Here is a 24,321-nt window from a genome sequence, read left to right as displayed (position 1 = left end):
AGGGTAGAGAGCAAGTGGATTTTTGAATTAGACACTCTGATACCAAATGGCTTAAATAGCGAGATTGAGTTGTTTGCCTTTAATGCGTAAATAGAACGATATGACCTTGTAGGCTATATAAGGGCCAAACTACTTTCTAGGGCCATCCCTGAGGAAGGAATCCGATGATTCTGAAACGCGTAGGAAAGGAAGAAAGCAAGTTTCTCTCTTGGTCCTTACAGCGCTTCCTAGCGCATCATTGCCTGTCACGTGGTTCACCACATGGGTGTGACATCACGCAAGGTCCTGCAGCCTCCTGGGACCTTGCAGGCTTGCCTCCCAACGCGGCGTCTGTTAGCCAGTACAGACGCCCGCTGCCTTTTTTCTGAGTGAACGCTAGTCTCCGGCCGGGACAGCGTTCTATATGGAGATTTTATCTTTACCCATCTGGATCACTCGCTATTGTTAGACCGCTGCTCAGGACTGAAAAGGATCTTTCATCTACCGCTCTCCTAAGTACCTCTCTCCAGGACTAAACTTGTTTTTATGCCACCTAAGCATCGCTTAAGGTAATTGACCCCTTTCATCATACAGTATTGGCATTATCAGCATTGCTTTTATTGAACCTTGGTATATTTCTTTAGTTCAGGACTGAAAAGGACCCTTTCATCTACCTCTCTCCTAAGCATTTTTCTTCAGAACTACAAGTGTTATTTTGCCGTCTAAGCATCGTTTAAGGTAATTGACCCTTTTCTTTCAGCATTGGCATTGTCTGTATTATTACATGCCTTTATTGAACCCTGGTACTTCTCCCTAGCACAAGTTCCATTTATTTATATGTTTTATCAATAAAATAGACTTGAATGTGCACTAGCACTGTCACTATTCGGTACTTATGTGACACTAGTATCATTCACACACTAGTCTTATATTTTTTAAATGTGTGTCCCCCTTGTTTGTTTGATGTAAATAAAAGTTATATTTTACTTTATAATCTTTATTTGCCTTTGGCAATTTGTGTGTTACTAATTACCCTATGCTGAATCCAGACAGTGTACTTTAGTGGTGGAAGAAAACTATGCTCAAACAAGAGAGACAGGGAAGGAAAATATAGAGTGATTGGAGTTCGGAGAAGAAGAGTAGAGAACCCTTCTGTAGAGATAGGAAGGCTGCGTGTTTGGAATGAGACAGCATGTTCAGAAAAACTAGAGACTGAATTGAGATAAGGGGCGATTCTGACCTGTTGAAGCGTTCTCCGAGAAGTGTGTCAAGAATCTCCCAGCATGTAAAGACAAAAAAAAAAAAAAGGGAGCCCTGGACCAAATGTGTGATCCTTGTAAAAATACTGAAGAGATTATTGGGGTCTCTACAGTCCAGAAGATGAATAGAAGCAAATTCAAGTGAAATAGCATGGAGGAAGGCCATAGGATCCATGGGACTAGCTGTCCTGGGGGCTGTTGAAGGGCACATTAGAACGTAAGCCAGAGATCCAGGTACTGTCCTATGCTTGACCAGAAGAGATTAAGATGAGATTAAGTTTAAGCCTGAGTGGCTGGGTTAAAGCCATGCAAAATATGGGAAGGAGACTTAACAATTCTCTGGAGATTTGATGATGGAGAGATCTGAACCTAGAAGTGCTGAGGAACAACAGTGTGAAACAGAATCGGAAAGCGCCTGAATGGCGAAAAGAATGACTGATGAAAACGCTACTTGATAGGACGATGACCGGTCCAGCTCATAGAAACAAGTACAGATCTAGGGGCTTTGAGTAACTTTATATTACACACACATACATATTATATATTACACACACATACATATTATATATTACACACACATATTATATATTACACACACATATATATATATATATATATATATATTACAAACACATATATTACACACACATACATTATATATATATATATATATATATATATATATATATATATATATATATATATATATATATATATATATATATATATATATATATATATATATATATATACACACACACACACACACACATACATATATACACCCACACATATATATTAGTGCTGGGGGTGAGTGAGGACTTCCTTGAAGGACTCAATAGCAATCAGAGAAACTGCTGTTAAGCACAAAGCCTCTAGTCACCAGGGGACCGGCCCAAACACAGCGGTGTGACTGCTTTGGATGCAGCCAGCTCACCTCTGCTCATGTTTTGGTGCAATGTCGGCAGACTGGGGTATAAATTTGGCGCTGAGAAGGGGAAGTTGTCAGAAAGAGTGCGGAGTTCCCACGTGTCTCGTACGCAAGGTGCATGGTGGTGGATAAGATGGTGGTGTAATGACAGCAGTACGGTGGATAAATATGGCGCTGAGAAGGGGAAGTTGTCAGAAAGAGTGCAGAGTTCCCACATCTCTCTAAAGCAAGGCGCACGGTGGTTGGATAAGATGGTGTCGGGTGGCATGGGAGAGCCCGTGCCAGTGATTGGTTGGATGGTGGGGGCATGTCCCAGCTGCAGGAGCAGGCCATGAGCCAAATTTAGAGCCACTGTGGAGAAGCTCGGCAACGTGTGCACCACGACTGGGATGTAAAGCTATATAAAACATGACCCCAGCGAGCTGCCCATGACCTTGGAACTCCAAATCCATTCCCCAGTGAGGAGACAGGGAGTGGTATCTGTTCTGAAGGCCCTGGCATCCATCGTCGTATCACAATGGGGAAGTCAGTTGAGTGGCTAGAAGGTACCAGTTACGTCTTCCCACCCTACACGTCTGACTCTGGAAAGCACGCGTGGTAGTCCGCCTGTCCCTCTGTGCAGATGCCCCAAACACTTTTGATGTATTAGGGGGGATAGCCTGACAGACACAAGAGGGTACAGTAGTAACGCAATCCCACACTGTGCTCTGGGTCTCTAGAGGGGAGAACCAGTGACCAGTTACACTCTGGTTCCCAAATCACAAGACACAAAAAAAAAAAAAAATAAATAAATTACAACATAATCTAAAGTAGAAATGGGGCTGAGAGTAACCCTGTGTCCACGTCCTATTGACACTAAGCTAAAACGAACTGGCTAGGCTCTGGTTGGTGGGTATATACTACTGAGGAGCTAAGTTTTTTATTACCTAGTGGCAGCAGCAGCAGCACACACCCGCGGTTTTCTGTGTCCCCCAATGAAGCGATAGAGAAATGGCATTTGCTATATACTTACATCACTGGCTCTCCAGGCTTTTATGGTTCTATCCTGTGAGGCAGAATATAATAAGCCATCTCCACCCCATTTAACAGTGGTCACTGACTGTGTATGACTGGTAAGGATCTTCTGGCACTGCCCCGTGATGGTGTCCCAGACACGAATGCTGCAGTCTTTGGATGCACTGGCAAGGTACCTGCACTCTGGGTTCCTAAAAAATGAAAGGGAAACAAACTCCAAACTCAAAAAGTGTATATAAAAAAGTAGTTTGGGTCTAATTCAAGTACGGTACATCAATACCTTTACTGAAAAAGGGAAATACAAAAGGAGAGTTTAACTTTATTTCAATGAACATGTAGTATATCAGATGTGGTTTCTCTCCCAGTCAATTGTATTTTCTGTGCATCTTCCTTGTCTAGAAAAAAAGGCACTAAACAATGAAAAGAGGAATTTTTGGTGCTTACCGTAAAATCTCTTTCTAGGAGCCTTCATTGGGGGGATACAGGTAACCATGGGTGTATGCTGCTTTCGCTAGGAGGCTGACACTAGGCAAAAAAAGGAAAAAATAGCTCCTCCCCAGCAGCATACACCCACCGACAGGCACCAAGTACATCAGTTGGTGTAAAAGCAGTAGAAGAAACCAAAACTCTACATATGTACCGACACAACAACAAAAGGTATGTAGGCCCAAAAAGCAGTACAAACAGTTACGGAGGGTGCTGTGTGCCCCAATGAAGGATCCACGAAAGATTTAATGGTGAGCACCAAAAATCCCTCTTATCGCTTCATAGGGGGACACAGGTAACCATGGGACGTCCAAAAGCAGTCCCAAGGGTGAGAACAGAAAGAATGCAAAGAAAATTGACTTAGATCGGTTGGTGCGCAACCGCCACCTGCAGCACCTTCCTACCCAAGCCTGCATCGGACGAGGCATGGGTATGAACCCTGTAAAACCTCGCAAAAGTGTGCAAGGACGACCATGTCGCGGTCTTGCAAATCTGTAAGGCCGTAGCCTGGTGATTAACAGCCCAGGAAGCCCCCACGGCCTGGGTGGAGTGAGCCCTCACTCCCGGAGTAAGCTGTTTGTCCTGAACATGGTAAGCCTCCAATATCGCCGAACGAATCCAACAGGCGATAGTGGACTTCGAAGGTAGTCGCAAGGGTCTCCCAGCTTCTGAGATGACAATTAGGGAATCGTACTGATGAAAAGAAGCAGTCCTTGAAAGACAGACTCGAATAGCTCTGACCAAATCCAACTTGTGGAGGGACTTCTCCAGGGGATGAACCGGAGAAGGACATAGAGTAGGAAGGACAATGTCTTCATTGATGTGAAAAGAGGAGACCACCTTGGGAAGAAAGGAAGGAAGGAACAGGTCTGAGAACTATCTTGTCCTGATGTAGAATCAGGAACGGAGAATGACAAGAGAATGCTGCTAGTTCGAAACCCTCCTGATAGATGTAATGGCGATTAGGAAGGCCAACTTCCATGACAGGAGAGAAAACAAAATATCTTGAATGGGCTCAAAGGGCGCGCATGTTGGAGGGTGCCGAGATCGAGATTAAGATCCCATGGTTCTATTGGAGGATGGTAAGGTGGTGCCAAGTGGGCGACACTCTGAAGAAAGGTCTTCACTTGGGAACGAGTAGCCAGATCCCTCTGGAAGAGGATAGACAGAGTGGAAACCTGAATTTAAGGGTACTGAGCGACAGACCTGAGTCGAGACCCGCTTGAAGAAAACCAGGGACAGAAGGAAGGGAAAAGGACATTGGAAACAAATTGTTCCCCTCGCACCACTGGAAGAAGGCCTTCCAATATCTGTGGTAGATGCGCGAGGAAGATGATTTTCTTGCCCCAATCATGGTCCAAAAGACCTGGTGAGAAAAACCAGCCTCCTTCAGGACTGCAGTCTCGATGGCCATGCTGTTAAACTCAGAGACTGAGAACTCTGGTGGAAGAGGGGGCCTTGTGAGAGAGGCTCTGGATGGTCTGGAAGCCTCCAGGGGGCGTCCGAAAGCATGTTTACTAGCTCTGCATACCAGGGTCGTCTTGGCCAGTCTGGAACTCAGGATTATGGTAATCCCTTCTGTCTTTATCTTTTTCAAGACCCTCGGAATCAAGGGGAGAGGAAAAAGATAAGGCAGCGCAAACTGGGACCACGAGGGCATCGCAGCCAATGGCCAGCGGATACCAGGACCTGGCTATGAACAGAAGAACCTTGTGGTTCATCTGAGATGCCAAGAGGTCGACGTCCGGAGTGCCCCATCTCTGACATATTTGGTTGAAGATGGTGGGATTGAGACACCACTTGCATGATGCGACGGCCCTGACTCCTCAGAAAATCGGCTGCCCAATTATTCACCACCACAATGTGAACGGCTGATGTGGCAGTGACGTGTCGTTCCGCCCATCGCGGAATCCTTGTCACCTCTGTCATAACCTGTTTGCTGCGAGTCCCGCCTTGGTGGTTTATGTAAGCCACGGCCATGGTGTTGTTCGATTGAATGCGGACCGGTTTGCCTGCGAGGAAGGACTGCCAGCGCAGTAGGGCAAGAAAGATAGCCCTGATCTCCAGAAGACTGATGGGAGAAGGGCTTTATGAGCGTTCCAGCGACGCTGCGCTGTGTGATGAAGAAAGACCGCTTCCCAACCGAGGAGCTTGGCGTCGGTGGTGATGACCTGCCACCGGATGGCATCCACCAAGTCAGAGGTCGCCTCACCTTGAGACGCAGAAGTAGCGGTCGGTCCAGGGAGACTGTTTTCTTGTCCCAAGCAGACAAGAGGGCCAGTTGAAGAGGACAGGTGTGGAACTGGGCATAAGACACGGCTTCCATGGGGGCAATCATCTTCCCCAGAACCCTCATGCAGGACCGTAAGGGAAGAGGAGCTGGTTGCCTTAGAGAGCAGATTCCCTGTCAGAGAGATGAAAACTTCTTCTCTGGAAGGAAGACAAGGGCCAGAGTCGTGTCGAACTCCATACCCAGGAACACCAGGCGCTGAGCTGGGATCAGGGAGGATTTCTCTCTGATGACTATGCAGTTGAGATGGACCAGAGTGCCCAGAGTGACCTGAAGACTCTGGTCGCAGCCTCGGCAGGCCGGTCCCTTGATCAGGAGATCGTCCAGAAAAGGGAATGCGAATTTCCTTAGAGCAAAGAATGGCCTTGACCGCTGCCATGACCGTCGTGAACACCCTGGGGGCAGACGCCAGGCTGAGGGGAAGGGCTGTGAACTGATAATGATCCTCCTGGATCGCAAACCGAAGGAATCTCTGATACTGCACACAAACTGGAATGTGGAGATAAGCATTCTGGATGTCTACAGAACAAAAGTTCTCCTGGTTCCATGGAGGAGATCACCGACTCCATCCTGAAGTGGTGGATCCGAACGTGGCGGTTCAACTGCTTGAGGTCCAAGATCGGACGGAACGATCCGTCTTTTTTCGGAACTACAAAAAGATTGGAATAGAACCCTGGAAAACATTTGTTCCAAGGAACGGGTACGATTACTCCTGAGCATAGAAGGGAAAAGACAGCCTGAAGAACCCCTGGGGCTTGAGACAGAAAGCATCGTCTGCCGGGGGGGGGGGGGGGGGGGGGAAGAAAAGTCTATCTTGTAACCGGACGTAATGATCTCGCTGACCCAAGCATCGACGACAAATAACCATGCGTCCCTGAACCTGTGAGAGCGGGACCCAGAGGGATGGAGGAGCAGCCCGTTGGCCTACAGTGAGGTGCAGGTTTGAAAGATCGTTTCGTTCTTTCCCATAGAGCGGAGGAACAGTCCTGCTGGGAGGTTCTTGAAGAGAAAGGTCGAAAGTGACGAAAAGGCAGGGGCCCTTTCCTATTGAAGGAACGTTTAGACCTGGACTGAGGCAGAGAGGTGCTTTTCCCCCTGGTAGCGTCCAAAATGATCTGATGGAGTTTGGACCCAAAGAGCCTAGAACCCTGAAAGAGGGCGAGGGCGCCAAAAAGACGCGTGTAAAGCGAGGGGCGTGGCCTGGTCAGAGGAGAGACTCTCTGAGCCGGCGAGGCCCCCTATAGGTCTAGAAAGAGTGCGAAATTCAAGTGCTTGGCCGAGAATGGCAGGGAGGAGGCACGGCCAGGGAAGATAGAAAATGGCCGCGGATGATTAACCCCTTAACGACCGCCGATACGCCTTTTAACAGTGGTAATTAAGGGTACTAAAACCACAGCGCCGTTAATTCACGGCGCTGTGGAGAAAGTACATAGCGCCCCCCAGTGTTGAATTTTCTCTGGGGTCTCGGCTGCCAGGGGTAACCGAGACCCCAGAGAACATGAATCGGTCGGTTTTTACCGACCCCGCTTTTGCGATCGCCGTTATTAACCCTATAACTGCGACTGCAAAAAAAAACAACCTGCGACTATGCATTAAATTTCTCTTTCCTCTGATGTGATCGCACATCAGAGGAGAGAGAAATAGGGTTTCCGATCCCCCCCCCCGGTACCTCTCCGTGGTCCTCACTTCCCTCCCGGTGGTCCCGCGTCCCGCCGGCGTCCTCCGATGGGCGCCGCCATCTTGAAAATGGCGGGCGCATGCGCCCGCCGGGAATCTGCCGGCTCCGGCTGGCAGATTCCATTCATTATTTTGATCACTATGATAAACGATCATAGTGATCAAAATAAAAGAGTACATAACCCCCCCGTTTATCACCCCCTTATATAGGCAAACAATGAAATAAAGAAAACATTTTTTCAGTTTTCCATTAGGGTTAGGGCTAGGTTTGGGCTAGGGTTAGGGCTCGGGTTAGAATTAGGGCGAACTAGGATTAGGGTTGGGATTAGGGTTGGAGCAAGAATTGAGGGGTTTCCACTATTTACCAACTTTGGGGGTCTAAAAATTGGGGTCTAAAAAAAAAAAAAAAAAAAAAAAAAAAAATCACTTTTGTGGAAATAAAGACTATTTTCACGGCTCTGCGTTTATAAACTTCTGTGAAGCGCTTGGGGGTTCAAAGTGCTCACCACACATCTAGATAAGTTCCTTAAAGGGTCTAGTTTCCAAAATAGGGTCACTTGTTGGGGGTTTCCGCTGTTTAGGCCCATCAGGGGCTCTGCAAACGCAACATGATGCCCGCAGACCATTCAATCAAAGTCTGCATTCCAAAATGGCACTCCTTCCCTTCCAAGCTTTGGGGGTATGATTTCTCCTTTTACCCTTGTATAAATAAAAATTTGGGGGCAAAAAGATCATTTTTGTGGAAAAAAAATGGATTTCTTATTTTCACGGCTCTACGTTATAAACTTCTGTGAAGCACTTGAAGGTTCAAAGTGCTCACCACACATCTAGATAAGTTCCTTAATGGTCTAGTTTCCAAAATGGGGTCACTTGTTGGAGGTTTCCACTGTTTAGGCACATTAAGGGCTCTCCGAACGCAACATGGCATCCGATCTCAATTCCAGCCAATTCTGCATTGAAAAAGTGAAACGGCGCTCCATCCCTTGCGAGCTCTGCCGTGTGCTGAAAAAGTGGTTTACCACCACATATGGGGTATCGGCGTATTCAGGAGAAATTGTACAACAAATTTTGGGGTTGATTTTCTCTTTTAACACTTCTGAAAATAAAAAAAATTGGTTCTGAAGTAAATTTTTTGCAAAAAAAGTTAAATGTTAATTTTTTCCTTCCACATTGCTTTAGTTCCTGTGAAGCACTTAAAGGGTTAATAAACTTCTTGAATGTGGTTTTGAGCACCTTGAGGGGTCTAGTTTTTAGAATAGTGCCACTTTTGGGTATTTTCTGCCATTTACACCCCTCAAAATGACTTTAAATATGATGTGGTCCCTAAAAAAAATGGTTTTGTAAATTTTGTTGTAAAAATTAGAAATCGCTGGTCAACTTTTAACCCTTATAACTTCCTAACAAAAAAAAAATTTTGCTTCCAAAATTGTGCTGATGTAAAGTAGACATGTGGGAAATGTTATTTATTAAGAAATTTGTGTGACACATCTCTCTGATTTAAGGGCATAAAAATTTAAAGTTATTTTAAAATTGCAAAATTTTCAAAATTTTCGCCATATTTCTGTTTTTTTCATAAATAAACAAGACTTATCGAAGAAATTTTATCACTAACATGAAGTACAATATGTCACGAAAAAAAACAAATCTCAGAATCAGTGGGATCCATTAAAAGCATTCCAGAGTTATAACCTCATAAAGGGACAGTGGTCAGAATTGTAAAAGTTGGCCTGGTCATTAAGCTGCAAACTGGCTCTGTCGCTAAGGGGTTAAAGTCCCTGTTAAGGGATGAAAAATTCAAGGGGGGGGTGGGGGTCCTGCCAGGGAAGAAGAGGCGCCCTGTCCCTGTTAAGGGACAGGAATGTGAGGGGACCTGCCTGCGCCGCTGCGGGGGGGGGGGGGGGGGGGGGGGAACGGGACGGAAACATACATTACACCTGAAGGTGGATCCATGATTCCTCTTCAGAGATGAGGAACACATCAGGAGCTCTCGGGTGGGAGAGGGTCACTGGCATCGGGGATCCTCCTTCACGCATTGTCTACAGACTGTGCACGAGACGGCATCAACCCCTTACAAGGGGGAGGCCACCGCTGGTGACCACCATCTTCACCTCTCAGGGGTGAGGAGGGGAAAGGCAAGGAATGGACTCTAAGTATCACCCTAAAACACTCATAAGGGTGACAGGGGATAAAGTTCTGCCTGCGGTTCCGAGAGTGGGCGATGTGGGTGACACCACACTGCTCTCTCGGTTGCATACGTACGGGAAAACAGGGTGAGACATTACACCCTGTTACCCTAGAACGATGAACCTGAAAAACAAAGGGATAGGATTAATAAACACAAACAGGGAATCTGCAAAGGAAAATGCGGATCTGGGATCAGATCCAGGCCCGTCTCCTACAGACACTAAGCATAAACTGAGGTACTTGGTGCCTGTCGGTGGGTGTATACTGCTGGGGAGGAGCCATTTTCCTTTTTTTTGCCTAGAGTCAGCCTCCTAGCGAAAGCAGCATACACCCAGAACTTTTGTTTATGATGCACTTGGGAATAATAAAGAGGCAACATATTGTTACAAAATGGCAAAAATACAGCAAAAGGATTTTTTTCACCATTTTATATTCAAGAACTTGCCATACAACAAGATTGTATCCATGCATTTGAGATGTCCTTTATTTTGCGAGATGGTTACTTCTTTTTACCTTGGACTGCAATATACTGTTGCCCACATTAGTTTTTGCTAAGCCAGTGACCAGAAAACAGGGTTGAAAATAGGTCAGCATGGGGCAGTGGGGAAAGAGCTATTTGTATGGGGTGAAAAATAAATAGATAATTCTCCCATGTAAGAAGTGACATATTTCTTGAGCAGATGACTGGACATTCGTTTACATTTTTTCTTTCAGAAATTGTCAGCATTATTTTACAAGGATTTTAACATTCCTGACTTACAAATGAAGAGGTTCCCAACACAGCCATGTAATCCATTTTGAGTGTCCTATTAATGTTTTGCCAATTTGCTTTCCTGTGTTTGGGTCCCAGATACAAATCTGAAACAAAATGTAACCTGGATTAGATAATATATAAAATAATAAATTTACACATTAGTACCGATAACTATAATATGATTACTATCAAGTAAAAGCAGATATTGCTACAGAAATGAAAGTGTTTACTTAATGCCATATGTTCCCAGGCTAGGTTGCAGTGGCGTATCTAGGGGGGGGGCAGCCGGGGAAGTTGCCCCGGGCGCAGCCAGCAGGGGGGCGCAGTCGGGCCGCCTAATGCAGCGGTCCGCAGTGTCCTCCCTGGCAGCTGCGTTCTGCCGCCCCCCCCCGCCTGAGAGTCGGCGGTTCTCTGTGTCGGCTGTCAAGCTGACAGCCGGCGCAGAGAAGGAGGCCGTGCCGGCTCCCAGGGAGCAGTTGTACTGGCGTCTATACAGACGCCTGTACAATTGAAGCTCTGACCGCCGGGCCAGAGCGACGTCAGCAGCGTGACATGTCATGTGATCACGCTGCTGACGTCACTCCCCGGCGCCCAAAGCAAACGCTGGTGGTAAGTGTGCTCCACTGTGGAGCTGAAGAACCACCGAAGATGGGAGATGAGGGGGAGTTAATGAGTGGAGATGGGGGGGATTTGTAGAGGGGATGGCGGTTAATGTGTGGGGGTATTTAGAGTGGGGATGGGGGTTAATGAGTGGGGATATTTAGAGTGGGGATGGGGGTTAATGAGTGGGGATGCCATGGGGTTAATGTGTGAGGGTATTTGGAGTGCTGATGGGGGTTAATGAGTGGGGATTGGGTTAATGTGTGGGGGGTTAATGAATGGGGATGGGGGTTAATGTATGGGGGCGTTAATGAGTGGGGTTGGGGTTAATGTGTGGGGGTATTTGGAGTGCTGATGGGGGTTAATGAGTGGGGATTGGGTTAATGTGTGCGGGGGTTAATGAATGGGGATGGGGTTAATGTATGGGGGCGTTAATGAGTGGGGTTGGGGTTAATGTGTGGGGGTATTTGGAGTGCTGATGGGGGTTAATGAGTGGGGATTGGGTTAATGTGTGCGGGGGGTTAATGAATGGGGATGGGGGTTAATGTATGGGGGCGTTAATGAGTGGGGTTGGGGTTAATGTGTGGGGGTATTTGGAGTGCTGATGGGGGTTAATGAGTGGGGATTGGGTTAATGTGTGGGGGGATTTGGAGTGGGGATGGGGGGTTATTTAATATGTGGGGGGATTTAATGTGTGGGGAGATTTGAGGACACAAGATAAAGAGTATGTATGAGGAAACAGTATGGGGAGCGAATGGGTTAATGTATAGGTGCAGACAGTATGGGGAGTCGGGGGTATGTGTGAGCAGACAGTATAGAGAGTGAGGGGGTAAATATATGAGGAGACAGTATGGTGAACAGGTGGGATGTTAGAGGAGACAGTATGAGGAGGGAGGGGAATAGTGTGAGGAGACAGTATATTGCAGATATTTGTATTTAGGAGCATTATAATGACACTTCTATCTTTAAGGGCGTCGTGTGGAGATTTGCTGCAGAAGATGGAAGTCTACAGAGACGAGATGTGGATGAGAAAACTCATCAAGGGATCTAGAAGAAAAGGAGACTGACTGCAGAGACGACGTCATCTATAAGGTACTTGGATGTAAATGTTATTTGTGATACTGACTAAGTCTCATGTTTTTATTTGTTAGGAACATTATAGGGTTTGTACGGAGTCTGCAGTCATTCTATGTGACTGCAGACGTCTGAATTCTCACAGTGCTCACTGAACGCTGTCAGGATTCTCTCGTGCCGGTAATTTACATACATACGGTCACATGCTGACTAGACATGTGTGGCCTCACTCAATGAAAGCGAACGGAGCGAGGCCGGGCACGTCTAGTCGGAATGTGGCCAGAAGTATATAAATCACATACTTGTGCTGACATGACTGTACATTGGCAAGGGAGAATCCTAAATGTGTGCAGTGCATTCGTTGTGAGAATTCAGAAGCTGCAATGTCAGGATTCAGCTCTGCAGGTTCCAGCAGTCATCACATGGACACTTCACTCATATGCGATTTTCATACTTGACAACGAGCTTCTCTTCCTGCTTCTCTCAGTTTTTTACTGAACATTGAGAGCATTAGGAGGAGCAGCTCGTGGGTACATGGCTAAGTGTGCAAGTCGCATATGCACTTGGGGGGGGGCGCCGAACCGAATTCTTGCCCCGGGTGCCAGAGAGCCTAGATACGCCTCTGCTAGGTTGTAGCAAGACATCCACCCAGATGTTTTAGGGAATGTGGTGCATGTGAAGAACGGAGGACATGCTCCTATCTTTGTTGCCTTCAGGGCCAGATCTCTGGTCTTACTTAATCCTTTTTTAATACAGCTACACATTTGTAACTTTGGCTCCTAAGCACCATTTTTGATCTCCTGAGGTATAAAAGCATTAGACATCTTTATTTTGGTTGAATAAAAGATATCTACATGTCTCGCATTTGCCAATCTCAAACAAGATGGACATTTCCACATCCTGCTTTAAATGATATCATATTCACCTCATTTTAAAGACATGCAATGGAATATACAGTACATTCCTCAACATTGAAATTGCAACACTAAAAATGGAAACGTCGATGAATCATGGAAATCACAGTCATGCTAATAATAGGTAAAGGAGGAAAACATCTTGGTTTATTCCGTATAGAGTAGGGGCACAAACCGCAGAAATACACACATAACCTCACTGACAGCATGCAGAGGAGTGCAAGAATAGGTGCCCGAGTAATCTCTTGCCAGGCTGATTGCACTTGCACACGCAAATCATCAAGATCCCTGCTGAGAAATCCCTCTGTAAATATTGACCAAGTTCAAAGACACTGGAGACCATGGTAGCACATTTAGGACACGCAGGCTGCTCACAATAGTGCAAGTAACATGCGGCCTGGCTCCTGGAACACTTGCACATTCCCATATGAACTTTTGTTCATGAAGTTGCCTACATGGTCTCCAGACTAAACTCCAGCTATCATTACAGCCAAATCAAAAGCAGGACTCATTACAGCAAAGCATAGACCTCCATTCCAGCCACCATTGCTATATTGCTCTGCATCATGATAGCCTTTGAGTGCAGTGGTGTGTAGTCAACAGAACACCTGTATCTGGACGTCCGGCTCGTCGCCCAATGTTGCGCAAATGCATTCAGTGGTTAGCACTGCTGCTTTGCAGCGCTGGGGTCATAGGCTCACATCCCACCAATGATAACATCTGCAAGGAGTATGTATGTTCTCCTCATTTCTGTGTGGGTTTCCTCTGGGTTCTTCGGTTTCCTCCCACACTCCAAAGACACACAGATACAGAATTTAGATGATATTGAGCCACAAAAGGGACAGTGATGATAATATCTGTAAAGCACTGTGGAATATGATAGCGCTATATAAGCAATGCATAATAAACGCATTCTGATTGGAGTAGAAACTGTTTGACATCTGAAGCTATTAGACACAATTTTACTTGCAGTATAGAATGGATCACTAAGAGCCATTCTTTGAATCTGATGAGACCAAAGAACCCAAAGAGGAGGTCATCATGATGGAACTTCAGACCAATCCTACTCATGGGATCACGGTGTGGGGTGGCAGAATGTGCAGTACCCAGACCCCTTCTAGTCTTCATTCCAGGTAAACTAGCATCTCAGCATTAGGGTAGAGTAACATGAGAGTATAAAAAAAAAAAAAAAAAAAAAAAGTCATCAGAGTTTGATGCAGGAAACTAGGACTATTACAATCCAGTTTTTATAGCAGCAGTTACTAGTCATTTAAAAGACCATTTACCGTTTCATATTTTACAGAACTGCAATGTATTCCTAAAAATTGGATGCTATACTCATTTGCACTACATCATTGAATAACATTGGTCCAAGTGCTGTACATTTTTCCCATGCAGTGCACAAGACCTCATGTTGGTTTAGTTGTGGAATCAGTGGTATAGCCATTTTCTCAAAGTGTACCACGAGACATTTTTTCAACACAAAGCCAGGCCTAATTTTGTTAATGCTACTGTGAGCAACCTGCCTGGCCCAAATGTGCCTTGCATGCATAAAACACAGCAGAACATTCCTCAGACAACCATTAATAATCTCAATCATAGCATGCCAAGGTGTGCAAGTACGTTAATTTCTGTGTGTGGAACTCACTCTCGATACTGGATATATCTGGATGTCTTGAAAATAGGTATTAGACCTACCGGTAATGATGTTTCCAGGAGTCCATCCTGACAGCACCATGGAGGACGTCCTCCTCCTCCTTACAGGGACAGGAAAGCACACGAGAGGTTAAAAGGCCATGTCCCACCCCCTTTCCCTCAGTGATTTGACAAGTACCACAAGGTGGATGATGCTAGTAACGGTTTAATGAAACAATCATATTACAGCATATGACATAACATAATACAACATAGTATAACATAACAGGGAGGGAACTACCCGTGCTGTCAGGATGGACTCCTGGAAACATCATTACCGGTAGGTCTAATACCTATTTTCCAGGACGTCCACCTGACAGCACCATGGAGAGTACCAAAGCACCTCCTCAGGGTGGGATTACTGCCTGGAGAACTTTTCTCCCAAATGCAGTTTGTTGGCCAGCTAACACATCTAGTTTGTAGTGTTTGCAGAATGTATTAAGACTAGCCCAGGTTGCCGCTCGACAAATTTGATCAACTGACGCCCCCGCCCGCTCGGCCCATGAGGCCGATACCGCCCTCGTAGAGTGGGCTTTTAAGGAATCAGGCGGGCTGGCGCCTTCAGCCTGGTAGGCGTCCGAGATTACTGAGGTAATCCAACGCGCGATGGACGCCTTAGAGGCCTTCTTCCCTTTATTCCTACCTCCAAAGAGAACGAACAGGTTCGGGTCGACACGCCAACTATTGGTGGCCTCTAGGTATTCTATAACTGCGCGCCTCACGTCTAGCGAGTGGAGCCGCCGCTCCTTCTCATTTCGGGGATTATCGCAGAAAGAGGGTAACACTACCTCCTGGTTCAGATTTCTTGTAGAGGCTACCTTCGGGGTAAATGCCGGGTCTAACCTTAGGATTATACTATCCTCTCTTATCTGGAGGTATGGATCCTTAGTGGATAGGGCCTGGATCTCCCCTATTCTTTTGGCCGTGGTAATGGCTACTAGAAAGGCCGTTTTACGAGTGAGAGCAGGGATGGCTATCTTCTCACTAAGGGCGAAAGTGTCCGAGCAGAGGAACCGAAGTACCAGGCCCAGGTCCCATGGCGGGGTGAGCTGCCTAATCGTGGGGCGCAGGCGCTGTGTGGCTTTTATAAACCTTATCACCCAGGGATGTGCAGCTAACTGATAATCGAAGAAGGCGCTCAAAGCTGAAACCTGGACTTTTAGAGTGCTGGGCTTGAGGCCTTTATTAAAACCTGCCTGCAGGAACCCTAGTATGTTAGGGAGATCAGGGGTACCTGCCACGAGCTCGGACCTGCCACCCTCCAGACAGAATCTTTTCCATATCTTCCGATAAATTGCCGACGTCACCGGCTTCCTGCTGGCCTGTAGGGTGGATATGACCTGCTCCGACAATCCTTTTGCCTTCAGGATGTCCCTCTCAGGATCCAAGCCGATAAATGGAGTCTTGCTGGGTCCGGGTGGTGGATCGGGCCCTGGTGGATGATGTTCTCCCACAAGGGCAGCTCGACTGGATCTTCTACTGCCATGGCTCCCAGAAGGGAAAACCAGCTTCTCCTCGGCCAGTATGGCACTATCAATATCACTCTTGCGTGGTCCTCGCGTATCTTTCTGAGCACTGCCGGTATGAGGGCCAGTGGTGGGAACGCATAAGAGAGGGATTCTCCCCAAGTCTGACTCAGGGCGTCTACGCCCTCTGGATGGTCCATCGGATTTAGGGAGTAGAATCTGGGAACCTTCGAGTTCTTCCGGCTTGCGAAGAGATCTATACTGGGGTTCCCCCAGCGCTGACAAAGCTGGTCGAAGATCTCTACGTTCAATTCCCACTCTGTCGGGTGGATCTGTTGTCTGCTCAGGTAGTCTGCCACTTCGTTTTGGGAACCCTCTAGATGTACCGCGGTCACGGATCGAACTGTCCGTTCTGCCCACGTGAATATCTTTTCCGCCAGTGCCTGTAGTGGTTGATGTCTGGTTCCTCCTTGGTGTTTCAGGAATGCCACTGTCGTTGTATTGTCGGATAAAATGCGAACATGACGACTCTTTAGTACCGACCGGTTTCTCCGCAACGCTTCCCAGACCGCGAAGAGTTCCTTGAAATTGGAGGATCTGGCCTTGATGCTTGCTGGCCACTTCCCCTGGAAGATCTTCCCTTCTATGTGGGCTCCCCATCCCCACGCACTTGCGTCTGTGGTGACTACCACGTATGGAGAGGTTGTCCAATGCACGCCCACCTGAAGGTTCCTGGCCTGTAACCACCAGCGAAGGGACTCCTTTACTCGTCCTGAGAGCCTTAGGGGTTTGTCTAGCGACGCCTGACTCCTGTCCCACCTCGCGAGAATCTCTTTGTAACAACCGCGAGTGGAATTGAGCCCAACGGACACACTGGATGCAGGCCGTCATGAGGCCCAGGAACTCCATTGCTTCCCTTATGGAGCATTGACGCTTCAACAGGCCTCTGGTTCTGGCCTGAATGGACTTCTGCTTCTGCTCGGGTAGCCAGGATATTCTGTCGGCTGAGTCTAGGAGGACTCCCAGGAATACCTTTCTGGTGTCTGGTGTGAGGTCCGACTTCTCCCAGTTGATCACCCAGCCCAGGAACTCCATCACAGTAGTTGTTCGGATCCTGTCTCAGATGAGCGCTTCTTTGGATCTTGCCACCAGTAAGAAGTCGTCCAGGTACGGCACAATCACAATACCCTGATCTCTCAGGTAGGCCACCACCTCTACCACCAGCTTTGTAAAGATCCTGGGAGCTGAGGCCAGCCCGAATGGAAGACCCTGGAACTGGAAATGGCAGGTCCGGGCTGGTGAACTGATCGCGAACCTTAGTAGGCCTTGGGATGAGGGATGAATAGGAACCTGATAGTATGCCTTTTTTAGGTCTAGGGTGCACATAACTGCGTCCCTGTCTATCAGAGGAATTGCGGATCGGATTGATTCCATCCGGAACCTCCTGTATCTGACACAAGCATTTAGTGGCTTCAGGTTTATGATGGTGCGGGCCTCGCCGGATTTCTTTGTGATTGCAAACAGGGAAGAGTAGTGCCCTTTCCCTCTTTCTGACGGTGAAACTGGTATTATGACCCCTGAGTCTAACATGTCCTGAAGATCCGACCACATTGCGGAGTCCTCCTGGACGACAGTGGGGGCAATATATCTGTCGGGGGGAGGAGAATAGAGCTCTATCCTGTAACCTTCCCTGATGGTTCTGAGGACCCACTGATTGTTGGTGACTCGTGACCAGTTTGCTGCAAAGTGGCGAAGTCTCCCCCCAATGCCTATGGCGTCATTGTCTCCTCGATCTAGATGTCGATGCAAATGGGGGACCTCTGTTCCTCCCACTTTGGCTGAAGGAGCCTTTGTAGGAGCTTCTATTAGACCTCACCCGGCCCCTAAACTCTGACTGTCCTCTGAAGAAGGAGCCTCTCCGAAAGGACTGGGACCGCCTGGGCTTTTCTTCCGGGAATCCCTTATTCTTATCGGACACCAGCTCAAGGATATTATCCAGGGCTGGACCAAACACCCTCAGACCCGAGAAAGGGATGGCACATAACTTTGCTTTAGAAGGGTTATCCCCCGACCAGGATCTAAGTCAGACTGCTCTCCGGGCCGCATTAGAGAGGGAGCTGTTTCTGGCCGCAAACCTAACTGATTCCGCCGACGTATCCGACAGGAACGCCGTGGCTGATTTCAAGAGAGGAAGAGATGCTAGTATCTCTGACATTGGGGTCTTGTTAGTTAGGTGTTCCTCCAACTGCCCCAACCACAGGAACATAGACCTAGCCACCGAGGTGGCTGCTATGTTGGCTCTAATCAGGGCCGCCGACGTCTCCCATGCTCTTTTTAACAAGACGTCCGCCTTTCTATCCATCGGGTCTCGAAGACCGGATGAGTCCTCGGCTGGGATAGCCGACTTCTTAGTAACCTTGGCGACCGGGACGTCGATCTTAGGGACTTCTTCCCACGCCCGAGTTTCCTCGGGATCGAAGGGCAGTCTATTTTTAAAGTTTCGGGAGAGTGTCAACCGACGCTCTGCTTCTTTCCACTCCTCCAGGATCATTGCTTTGATGTGCTCGCTTACAGGGAACACCACCTGTTTGCGGGACACCAGTCCTCCAAACATTAAGTCCTGTCTGGACTGTGGCTTAGGGACTTCTTCCATCTGCATGGTATTTCTGACCGTGTGTACCAGCTCGTCCGTATCCTCCAGTCTGAATAGGTACTTTCTGTTCTGCTCCTGACTATCCCCCAGGATCTCGCCTTCTTCCTCCTGATCTGAGTCCCGGAAATCGGATTCCTCGCTAGGGCTCGCCTCTGATACTGGGACTGGTTCCCACCTCGGACGCTTGCGACCTGGCCCAGGGCTGGGGGATCGACGCCGGGTTGTAGAGGCCTGAATCTCTTCCCTTATCAGCGACCTCATTTCGGAAAGTAGAGATGGCTGTTCCTCGCCTATGACCCTGGAGGTACAGGGACCGCATAGGGTCTTGCTATAGGTGTCTGGCAGCTTTACTCTGCACACCGGACATCTGACTGATTTGGAGGTGGCTTTCGCCGGGTCCTTCCCCGAGGGGGACTCTGCCGGGGTTCCCTTTTCCTGATAACATAAGGGGCACCTCATCAGATCTGGGCTGTGGGGACGGGTGGGGAGGGTGGTCTGCGCTATGCGCACTTACCCCTCCACCAGATGCAGTGTTGCCTTCCATCCCCTGGCGTCCGATGCAGTCACACAGCCTGGAACGACCTGTGACGACTCTGGAGAACGCTTTGGTCCAGGAGCGCGCGCGCCCTGGATTTGAAACCGGCGTCTGACGTCACCGGATGTGACGCTGGTAAGCCGCGCCTCCACTTCCTGCCGGGCATCTGCGCGCGACCGCGCTCGGCGCGTGCAGGGAGCCGCCTCCCCGCCTGCTATGGCGCTCCGGCCTCCACTGCCCAGCCGTCGGCGTCGTCCTGCGGTACTCGGCCCGCCACGGCCGATTGCGCCCACTTCTGTCGGTGCCCGCACGGCCAGCCGCCTGCGGGGAGCCGACCCGTCCTGGAGCCGAGAGCCCCCCCACCGGGAGGAACGGCTCCCTCCAGGAGCGTCGTCCTGCTCCTGGCCTTTGGAGCCGAGGGACTCCCCACCGGGAAGTTTCGGCCCCGGGACCTCTTGACAGAGGAAGGATTGGACCGGCCGCACGATCCCCTGGGCCCCTCCGGTAAGCTCTCGCGTGTCCCTCCGTGCAGGGACAGGAAAAACACTGAGGGAAAGGGGGTGGGACATGGCCTTTTAACCTCTCGTGTGCTTTCCTGTCCCTGTAAGGAGGAGGAGGACGTTCTCCATGGTGCTGTCAGGTGGACGTCCTGGAAAATATTGTTTCCATTTTATCATTTGCATATTATTGTCTATCGATTCTGTGACCTTCATAATTCTATAACTTTTCCTTCTCGGTGTCACAATATCAATATTCAGAAGTCTAACATACCTGGTTATTTTTACATCCTGATGCCAGCTTTTTCCCATCTGGGGACCAGGCAATGCTAAGCACCCAATGTGTATGCCCTGTAATAAAAAAAACAAAACAAAAAAAAAAAAAAACACACATTAAAACTGAATAAAAACAAAATTAATTATTCAAGAGAAATTGTAATTTGCTACCCTACACAAAGTTTTTTCCAAGTTCTAAAGTGTCTTATTGAATTTTTTTCTTATTTGTTTTCTAAAAATGTATTATAAAATTTTCTTCAAACCAAGAAATCAAAAATATGTTAAGAGATTTATACCTAGTTTTCAAATTGCCTTTTACTTAAAGGGGTTGTCTATCGTTTGGCTAAAAGTTTGCAGTCACTATGAGACTGGAGACTTAAATCTTCACAGTGCGCGCGCTGTGACGATTCTTTGGTGTCCACGCTGGGAACATGACTAGAAGTATGCGATTTCAAGCGGTCATGTGCCGAATAGAAGTGTGCCTCGCTCAATAATCCTACATTGAGCAAGGCAGGACACATCTAAGGCTAGTTTCACACTAGCGTTTATGAGCGCAGCGACGGCCTGCGCACTGCCGCCGATAAGCCCCGCCTCCGCCGGTAGCTCCGCCCACCGGCACATGACGCTGCATGCGCCCTGCGTCCCCTATCTTTATCACTGGGGGCGCAGGCCGTGCGCAGTATGCGTTTGGCGGCGCATGCGTCCTTTTGACGGTGCACCGACCTGCGCCAAACGCAACCTGCTGCAGTTTGGTTGCGTCGGCGCACCGTCAAAGAGGCGCATGCGCCGCCAAACGCATACTGCGCACGGGCTGCGCCCCCTGTGATAAAGATAGGGGACGCAGGGCGCATGCAGCGTCATGCGCCGGTGGGCGGAGCTACCGGCGGAGGCGCGGAAGGGGGCGGGGCTTAGCGGCGGCCGTGCGCAGGCCGTCGCTGCGCTCGTAAACGCTAGTGTGAAACTAGCCTAACCAGAATATAGCTGAAAGTGTACAAACACATAGTTGTGGTTAAACTACTCTTCTGTCACCGAATAATCCGGCGTGCTGTAAGGATTCACATGTGTGCAGTCAGAGTGACTGCAGACTTATAGCCTAAGGCCTCTTTCACACTTCCGTTTTTTACAATCAGTCACAATCCGCCAGGTTTTGAAAAAAAAACGGATCCTCATTTTTTTTTTGAGGATCCGTTTTTTTCCCCATTGACTTGCATTAATGGCGATTGCTGTCCGTTGCATCCGTTTTTTGTGAGGATCCGCCAAAAGTTGCTGTCCGTCACCATCCTCAAAGATTTCAGAACGGAGCTTGTAACGTTTTTTTCTCTTGCGGATCCTCCAGACACTCATTTAACCCGAAATTCTTTCTGGGTGCCGGACAAAAATAAAAAATCTCTCTCTCTCTCTCTGTCCACACATAACTCTGCATGGACATTCTAAAACGTCAATACAGTGTAAGTAGCTTGCACAAGAATGGGCAGCTGTGGTGCTATAGACGTGGCTTTCAGAAACAGGCAGACTTCCCAGAGAGAAGATCAAAAATACCATGTTTACCTTCATAATCTATGTATGCCCAATGCTAAACCAGCGCTTGTGTATACAGATTAACCCCTTCACCCCCAAGGGTGGTTTGCACGTTCATGACCGGGCCAATTTTTACAATTCTGACCACTGTCCCTCTATGAGGTAATAACTCTGGAATGCTTCCATGGATCCGGGTGATTCTGACATTGTTTTCTCGTGACATATTGTACTTCATGTTAGTGGTAAAATTTCATTCATATAACTTGCGCTTATTTGTGAAAAAAAACGGAAATTTGAATTTTTATGCCCTTAAATCACAGAGATACGACACACAAAAAACTTGATAAGTAACATTTCCCACATGTTTACTTTACATCAGCACAATTTTGGAACCAAAACTTTTTTTGTTAGGAAGTTATAAGGGTTAAAAATTGACCAGCGATTTCTCATTTTTGCAACACCATTTTATTTTTACGTACCACATCACGGGGTCTATATGATAGAAAATACCCAAAAGTGACACCATTCTAAAAACTGCACCCCTTAAGGTGCTCAAAACCACATTCAAGAAGCTTATTAACCCTTTAAGTGCATCACAGGAATTTTTTGAATATTTAAAAAAATGAACATCTAACTTTTTTTCACAAAAAAAATACTTCAGGTTCAATTTTTTTTATTTTACCAAGGGTAACAGGAGAAATTGGACTGCAAAAGTTATTGTGCAATTTGTCCTGAGTACGCTGATACCTGATATGTGGGGGGGAACCACTGTTTCGGCGCATGGCAGAGCTCAGAAGGGAAGGAGCGCATTTGACTTTTTCAATGCAAAATTGGCTGGAATTCAGATCGGATGTCATGTCACGTTTGGAGAGCCCCTGATGTACCTAAACAGTGGAAACCCCCCACAAGTGACCCCATTTTGGAAACTAGACCCCCCAAGGAACTTATCTAGATATGTGGTGAGAACTTTGAACCCACAAGGGCTTCACAGAAGTTTATAACGTACAGCGGTACAATTAAAAAATCATTTTTTCCAAAAAATGATCTTTTCACCCCCAATTTTTATTTTCCCAAGGGTAACAGGACCCTAAAAGCTATTGTGCAATTTGTACTGAGCACGCCGATACCCCATATGTGGGGGTAAACCACTATTTGGGCGCATGGCAGAGCTTGGAAGGGAAGCCGCGCCATTTGACGTTTTTGGCTGGAATTGAGATCGGACACCATGTCGCGATTGGAAAACCCCTGATGTACCAAAACAGTGGAAACCCCCCACAAATGACCCCATTTTGGAAACTAGACCCCCCCAAGGAACTTATCTAGATGTGTGGTGAGCACTTTGAACCCCCAAGTGCTTCACAGAAGTTTATAACGCCCGGGCGTGAAAATAAAAAAATCATTTTTTCCACAAAAATATTTTTGCCCCCAATTTTTTTATTTTCCCAAGGGTAACAGGAGAAATTGAACCCAAAAAGTTGCTGTCCAATTTGTCCCGAGTACGCTGACACCCCATATGTGGGAGAAAACTACTGTATGGGCACACGTCGGGGCTCGGAAGGGAAGTAGTGACGTTTTGGAATGCAGACTTTGATGGAATGGTCTGCGGGTGTCATGTGCATTTGGAGAGCCCCTGATGTACCTAAACTATTGAAATTCCCCACAAGTGACCCCATTTTGGACACTAGACCCCCCACGGAACTTATCTAGATGTGTGGTGAGCACTTTGAACCCCCAAGTGCTTCACAGAAGTTTATAACGCCCGGGCGTGAAAATAAAAAAATCATTTTTTCCACAAAAATGATATTTTTGCCCCCAATTTTTTTATTTTCCTAACGGCAACATGAGAAATTGGACCACAAAAGTTGTTTTGCAATTTGTCCTGAGTAGGCTGATACCCTACATGTGGGGGTAAAACACTGTTTGGGCGCATGGCAGAGCTTGGAAGGGAAGGAGCACCATTTGACGTTTTCAACGCAGAATTGGCTGGAATTGAGATCAGACGCCATGTTGCATTTGGAGAGCACCTGATGTGCCCAAATAGTGGAAACCCCCAATTCTAACTCCAACCCTAACGCCAACACACCCCTGACCCTAATCTCAGCCCCAACCCTAGCCGTAACCCTAACCCTATTGGGAAAATGGAAATACATTTTCTTTTAATTTTATTATTTTTCCCTTACTAAGGGGGTGATAATGGGGGTTTGATTTACTATTTTTGGCGGTTTTTATATTTGGCAACTGTCATACGCTAAAAGACCCTTTTTATTGTAAAAATAGTTTTTGCATCACCACATATTGAGAGCTATAATTTTTCCGTATTTTGACCCACCGAGTCATGTGACATCTTATTTTTTGCGGGACGAGTTGACGTTTTTATTGGTACCATTTTCGGGCACGTGACATTTTTTGATCGCTTTTTATTCTGATTTTTGGGACGCAGAATGAACAAAAACCAGCGCTTCATGAGTTTCTTTTGGGGGGTGTGCGATTACACCGTTCCGTGTGCGGTAAAATTGATA

General features: G+C 47.4%; 1 protein-coding gene across 3 annotated transcripts in view; it reads right to left on the bottom strand.

Moving 5' to 3' along the window:
• NLE1 (notchless homolog 1) overlaps positions 1-24,321 on the bottom strand; it is a 71,118-nt gene that overhangs the window by 24,293 nt on the left and 22,504 nt on the right. For all 3 annotated transcript variants that reach the window (XM_073573443.1, XM_073573452.1, XM_073573461.1), the window contains exons 5-7: positions 20,283-20,359; positions 10,581-10,678; positions 3,182-3,374 (exon numbers count right to left, since the gene is read on the bottom strand). In XM_073573443.1, coding sequence (XP_073429544.1) covers positions 3,182-3,374; positions 10,581-10,678; positions 20,283-20,359 — 368 coding nt within the window. The remainder of the gene's footprint in view (positions 1-3,181; positions 3,375-10,580; positions 10,679-20,282; positions 20,360-24,321) is intronic.

This window comes from Dendrobates tinctorius, unplaced genomic scaffold (assembly GCF_039654945.1).
Source record: "Dendrobates tinctorius isolate UK_male_01 unplaced genomic scaffold, ASM3965494v1 ptg000007l, whole genome shotgun sequence".
Classification (NCBI taxonomy): domain Eukaryota; kingdom Metazoa; phylum Chordata; class Amphibia; order Anura; family Dendrobatidae; genus Dendrobates; species Dendrobates tinctorius.
Note: the sequence above shows the minus strand (reverse complement) of the source record. Positions and strands in the feature narration are given on the sequence as shown.